Source organism: Manacus vitellinus, unplaced genomic scaffold (assembly GCF_001715985.3).
Source record: "Manacus vitellinus isolate BGI_N305 unplaced genomic scaffold, ASM171598v3 ctg7180002425439_pilon, whole genome shotgun sequence".
Lineage (NCBI taxonomy): Eukaryota > Metazoa > Chordata > Aves > Passeriformes > Pipridae > Manacus > Manacus vitellinus.
The window spans coordinates 1-6,767 of NW_021937566.1; the positions used below are offsets into that span (position 1 = coordinate 1).

General features: G+C 45.1%; 1 protein-coding gene across 1 annotated transcript; it reads left to right on the forward strand.

The window, feature by feature from the left end:
• Positions 1-15: 15 nt before the first annotated feature.
• Positions 16-6,274, forward strand: LOC115307463 (V-type proton ATPase 116 kDa subunit a-like; the record flags this gene model as incomplete). The annotated part of the gene is made up of 5 exons (XM_029959788.1): positions 16-105; positions 369-466; positions 1,013-1,141; positions 5,262-5,365; positions 6,147-6,274. Coding segments are annotated over exons 1-5 (475 nt in total), but the record flags the coding sequence as incomplete, so codon positions are not given.
• Positions 6,275-6,767: the final 493 nt, after the last annotated feature.

Here is a 6,767-nt window from a genome sequence, read left to right on the forward strand (position 1 = left end):
CGCTGACCCCGCGTCTCTCCCCGCAGCTGAACCCCGATGTGAACGTGTTCCACCGAAAATTCGTCAATGAGGTCCGGAGGTGTGAGGAGATGGACCGCAAGCTCCGTACGTTCCCCCCGGGGCTGATGGGGCTCTGAGTCTGCAGTTTTTGCTGATAAGCCAATCGAGGCATGCAGAAGCTGCAGAGCAGCGTTAGGAACAGAGCAGAGAGGGGTGAGGGCACGGGATTCACCTCCTGGAAAGGTAACTGACCAAGTCAGACAGTCTTGGAATAGGAGGTGAAAAGACTCAGCTGCTGATGGGGCCAGGTGCAGGTTGGGGTGACACTGGACTGTCTGTGGTTAACACTGTCGATGCTGTCTCCCCAGGGTTTGTGGAGAAGGAGATTAAAAAAGCTAATATTCCTATCATGGACACTGGCGAAAACCCAGAGGTGCCTTTTCCTCGTGACATGATTGACCTGGAGGTAATGATGTGTTAAGACTCAACTAGTGTTTCACTCAGAATGGAAACAGGGAAAATTGTCCTTATGGGTCGATGCCTGCAGAGCTCAGCAGCAGAGGGGCATTGGCTCAGTCCCCAGCTGGCCCTGGATGTGGCTCTGCCACCTCACATGGGCTGGGTGTGACTCACAACACTGTGCTGCTTCTGTGTTTATCCAAGCAGAAGTGAAAGCCCTTAATAGGAATTTCACTGTCAAAATGAGCCAAAACCTGCTGGAACTACATGATTTATGGTGATGGGTCATAAAGTTTATTAGGGTTTAATGATTTGAAGAAACAGCATCAATCCAGTCCATAAAGGACTGGCTGAGTGTGAGAAGTCTGCAGTTGCCTTAAAAGAATGTGGCAAATCTGGATCTGTGCCACAGCACTGTGGAGACACACCTGTAATTCCATAGAAATTAGGTGGGGATGTGAAGTATCTCATCTGCTTCCGTGTTCAGTGCTAGACTGAACAGCACTTATTTATCAAATTGCTTTAAGTCCCTTCTCTTTTTCACGTCTTGCAGGCAAACTTTGAGAAAATTGAAAACGAGCTTAAAGAAATCAACACCAACCAGGAGGCTCTGAAGAAAAACTTCTTGGAGCTGACAGAATTAAAATTTATACTGCGTAAAACTCAGCAGTTTTTTGATGAGGTCAGAATACCGGGGGGGGGGGTTAACACTTGGGGAGCTGGTTCTTCTAGAAATTACCATTTTTATTCTCAGATATATTTCAGTTGCTCTTTTGGGTAGCAGCATCATTTTATGCTTTGTTTAAGAAAGCTTCTCAAATTGTTTTCCATTTTTCATGCAGAACACACAGCTACCCATGATTTACCTCCTACAATGCTGGTTTGGGTTTGTTCTAGTTAAGCGATGATTTGTTTAAAAATTGTGTAAAATAGTTAAGACATGAGCATTTTTAAAGCACATCAACAGCCCTGAAATTTGGTGCTACAGTGCATACTGTCCCAAGTGGGTTGGAGTCTCTTTGGTGCACATGCAGAGGAGTTACAATCAAACTGAATTTGTCTTCAGCCTTTGAACTGTTATGTGGAGACTAATCAGGGTCATAATATAAAGTCCTCTGAAGTAATAGATTAATTAATTGATTGAGCCTTTGATCAAATCCTGAAGGTTTCAGAGGTCAGTTCTGGAGCAAAGCTGCCATATAAAGTCTTTGATATTTTGTTAATTATCAGCTGGGCCAGGAACTGGCAGCTTTCACTGGATCTGAGAGGAGCTTCTCCAGTGTCATTCATGGCACCGACATAAATCCTGCTTGGGAGAAGACACAACCCTTCCTCATCTAGGCAGTCTTCCCAGAGAGCTCCTGGGTGTTTTTCAGGACATATTTTTGCCGAGTAGTTGTCCTGTTTCCTCTGATTCCAGGATTTGATCAAAGAGTTCTTGACAGAAGTGGCTCCTGGTGTTTACAAGGGCTGTTGTCGAGCGGAGCTGGGCTCCTGCACGCTTCAGGCCGTTGATCTAACAGTTTGTTTCTTGGTGTTTTGGCACAAGATGCTGCCTGTTCAGGCACCGAGGTTGGTCCTGTGCCACCACCAGTCGTAGTCACTGCTGACACAGATACTGCTGCTGATGTGAGGGTTGATGGGTCGTGGGGTTGATTTCAGTACAAAAAAAAAGTCATCTTCGAGTGTTGAATGTTCACTTCCTGTTTGTCCAAGGGACACTTGTATTCCCTGATAATCTATTACTTTGCTGTGTTAAGGTGCTACCACCTGTTCTGAGTATTAAGTAAAATCAGGTACAGCTGGTGCTGAGCACTTTTATGTCAAGAATGAATCCCAAACTAGTAAGGATTGGGAGGGACCTTAGAGCTCTTCCCCTTCCACCCCCTGCCATGGGCAGGGATACCTTCCACTAGACCAGGTTGCTCCAAGCCCCATCCAACCTGGCCTTGTTAATTCCTGTCCTCTCTGGTGAGAGCTGCCCACTGCTTTTCTTCAAGTGCAGGTTGATCATACTAAGTTTAAAGATGAAAATCAATTTTCTAAACAGTCCATGTCAGGTCACCCACGAAAGGGAACTCGTGGCAGCCTTACATGAACCGGCCACAGAGAGCTTAGATATGTTCTGCTTCTCTTTGATAAGGTTTTCTCTAGTAATAAAATATACCAAATAACATGTGCTGCTCTATGTAAAAGCAAGCTGAACAGCTTATGGGTGATGTTCAGTAGAACATAAGTGTGGACAGTTTAAACCTGTCTCAGTTCACACTGTGCTCAGCAAACAGGCAAGTGAGAGCCCTGAGCAGCCCAGGGCATGTGCCTGGTGCTTCTGCTCACCATCCCAGAGTGGCCAATGCTCCCTTTCCCCAGACTGCCATTGCTCAGCACCTTCAACACTTGAAGACTTCAATGAGTGGTAATTAAGATTGTGTTATTCATAGTAATGAGTTGCACAAGAAATGGCTGGCTCTCCAAATTCCTTCATGCTTGGTGTTCCCTCTCCAGAGTTTGAGCACAGGGGGAGGGTGGGTGGCAAAATGTTCCCCTGTTCTTCCTGTGACCATTCCAGCCCAAGAAGCCATTTCTTGTTCCAACACACCATGTTGATGATTATGCTCCTTTTCTCAGTCTTCTTGTCTTTGCTTATGAAGAACAGTATGAGCTGGAGAGATTTCTCTGAGAGCTTTTCCTTGAGTGTGAGCGTAAAAGAAGACTGGAAAAGTAACGGTTAATGGCATGCAGTCCCCTCCTCCTCCCTCTAACTCTTCTGCCATCTGCTTTTCTCTGTCTGCTTTGCATCTGTCACTTCTGTCTGGCTCTGGGTTAATTGTTAGATGGTGACATGAATCCTTTTAAGTTCTTGTGAACACTGATTTTTGTTCTCTTTGTGACCTGGAAGGGGCTTGAATTGTATTGGGTTGTGTTGGGCATCCAGAGCTGTTACAGGACAGGACTGGAATCAAGAAACGGGGGAAATGAACCACTTTTGAGATTCAGGGTGCTGATCTGAGTACTGATCAGGGGAACAATAAGCAATTTAAAAATATTCAATAGGGAAAGCTCTGCTTCTTGATTACTGGCATGGAAATGTAGGGGAGTTCCAATCCTGAATGACCTGATGTAGTAAAAGCACTCCACAATAACTCTGACATTTTATTTGGTGCTGGCAAAAACTCGTATTCAAAGTAAATTTCCCAGAACCCTGTTTTCCCACATTGGAACTGGATAGTTCTTCCATTTGCACATATTCTCAATATTTTAGTAAAACTGGTCTAACCTACATTTATTCTAAACTGTTTTGTTTTGTAATTCCATCCGCTCTAAGCAGGACGTGTCCTGAATAAAGGACACGTAACCCAAAGGGACCAAGGTAATGTTAAAAATTTATAACAAATTCTCTCAGGTGGGGCAGATCCAAAGTTGTCATGTGTGCTGTCCTTCCTTTTTCATGTTTCATCTGCTAAAACGTGGTACACTTCACAAAAAAAATATCAGACAGTGTCTTGATGACTGTGAATACAATACAAGCCTCTTAAAATTGTAACTTACTGTTCTTCAGTGTCCTGAAATTGAGATATCAAACAATCACCAGGATGTTTGGTCTGTGTGTTTCTTTTTGGGGTACCAAACTTTCTTATTTTGGTTGTGTCCTCTATGAAGCAAAATTTTCATTCAGTTTTTTGATGTTGCAACAAGTTGCCTTAAAGTTGAAAGGACCAGGAGTTCCTCGTGTTGCCTTTCCAATCTGAATGAAGGGCTCCCTCCCTTGTGTGACGTGGGTAAGCTGCAGCTAGTGTTTGTACAAGCAATCGAGCTGCACTGGGTGTCAGCCTTGCAAAAACTCTTGTATATGACAAACACTTTTATTTACCAAACAAGTAAAGTGTTGGAGACATTTTCACTAAAACTGACGCAACTGTGGCCCAAATAGAGAAGCTGGGGCTGAGTCACTGCACTTTTGCAAGGCTGCACCGTGTGTGAGCATCTGGCGTGGCCTTGGGTCTTCCACTGTGTTTCAGCAACTTCCCTTGATGGCTCTATGAGGAAGACCTCCTGTGTACCACAGAGGGTAGACTTGGGCCCTCTGGTCGTGCTCAGGAACTGTAATTTTTGGCATTTCATTATATAAGCTGCAGAGGTAAAACTAAGTGTGAGGCGGGGTTGAACGAGTGTGAAGACAGTGCATTAAGAGTGATGTGATTTGAGCATCCTTGACCTGAATTGCTGACACTTACAAGCTGTATTCCTAAGAATTTTAGCATGCAAATGAGTTGCAATGAAGGACAGTGTAAAACTGTCCTGTTTTAATGCCTGGTTGTCCAAGAGCCTCATCACCAGCCTGCCCTAAGCAACCCATCTGGTGTGTCTGGTTGTGAGACATGGTGAATAAGGATAAATTAATTTAATATCTGGGGAAATATGAAAGTCAAGTGTGTTTCTCTGGTTTGTGCCATTAAAAATGGTTCTTGGGAACATCACTTGTACTTAAAACTTGAAATTTTTTTTTAATTCTGCCTTTCTTCAGACTTATATATCCCCCAACCCCTTTGTTGCAACAATCCTCAAACCTTTCTTGTATGGAAGCCCTGCTGAGCCATTTCACTTTTCCTCTTGTTTTTCTCCTTCCATGTGTAATTCTTGCTGTCTTTTCTGTCATCTCGTTCCTCTTTTTGCGGTCTTATGTTTGTTCTTTCTTTTCTTCCTTCTTTTCTTTCTTTGTCTCCCCCAACTGTCTCCTGGCTCCTCATTCCCTGCATGCCACTAACTGGTTTCATTAGATATTAATTGATTTGTGAATTCAGGCTGAATTGCATCATCAGCAGATGGCGGATCCAGACCTGTTGGAAGAATCCTCTTCACTGCTGGAGCCGAGTGAGATGGGAAGAGGTGCCCCACTCCGACTTGGGTAATGGCAGTTTGGGCTATGACTGGCACTGGGGTTGTTGGATTGGGGATTATGAGCCTGTGGAATCAGCAATGATTTGATCACAGCTGTGGAACTTTCCACCCCAAGCAGATGAAAACTGATCTAAAACCAGCTGTTGCTCTCTGCTCTTGTCCTGCCTACATTAACTTCCCAGTTCGTGATTGTGCTTCACATGTTTCTCTGCACCAGTGAATTATCCCAGTTTGTTCCATGTAAATCTGTCTGGTTGTTTTTGGGACCTCCTGAACTCTCACAGCTTTGTTGGAAGCTGTAACTACCATGAGCACATAATGCTCTGAAATAAGTGCATAGTTCTATATCCTCTTTATCAGCTGCTTCCAGGCTTCCTTGTGTGTGTGCAATTCTTTGTCTGGATGTGGGTGTTTGGGCTGGTGAGGTCTGAAGCATGAGCCCAGGGCACAATCACTGGCAGCCGTGGCTGCTCTAACCCTTGCAGCCGATGTACCAGAACCCCTGGGAAATGGAGCCTAGAAACTGTATATCTAAATGCATTTGTTTCTTCTATGAGCAGTGGTTTATTTTTACAAAAAAACCCACTGCCTGTGCAGTTGGTTTGTTGTGTGTTACCTCCGTATTTTTAGAGGACCTTCCGTTTTGCTTAAAGAACTAATGTTAAAACGAGCTCTTTGTAGCTCTCCAATGCGATGCTGACCCCCCCCCCAGTTGCCGTGGCGTGCTGGGTGTGAGGCTCTGGGGTGGTTTGGGTGCAGCCCCTCACGTCTGTGCCGTCCCCTGGCAGGTTCGTGGCTGGCGTGATCAACCGCGAGCGCATCCCCACGTTCGAGCGCATGTTGTGGCGCGTGTGCCGCGGGAACGTGTTCCTGCGCCAGGCCGAGATCGAGAACCCGCTGGAGGATCCCGTCACGGGTAACAGGGACTGTCGGGGGCAGCAGCAGAAGCCTCTGATGTGTAACAGCTGTGGGCCTGTAGATGGAAGCCTGTGTCCCTCTGAGCTCCCTACAGCAAACGTTTGGGTCACGTCCCTTCCCGGCACCTACTGCAGCCTCTGAGCTTCAGCGACAAATGTTTTCCCTTTTTAGTGAAACAAAAATAGCAGGCTGGATGGGCAGTGCTGTTGAAAATGAGAAAACAACTCAAAACATGGACTGCAGCAGGTCCTAGTGACTTCTCTGACCCAAACTACAAGTGCAGCTCCTGTATGTACACAGTTCTGTGTGACTGGTGATCCTCCTTGGAAGAGGCTCTTTGGGACACAGGCAGTGTGTCAGATCTGAAACTCGTTTACTCTGAACTTGGACTTGGACTTTTCCTTTTTTCTTAATTTGCTACTCGATAATTTAAACACCTGCCCGAGAACTGTTGGCTTTAGTAAAAATAGAAATAATTTAGTAAATTATAT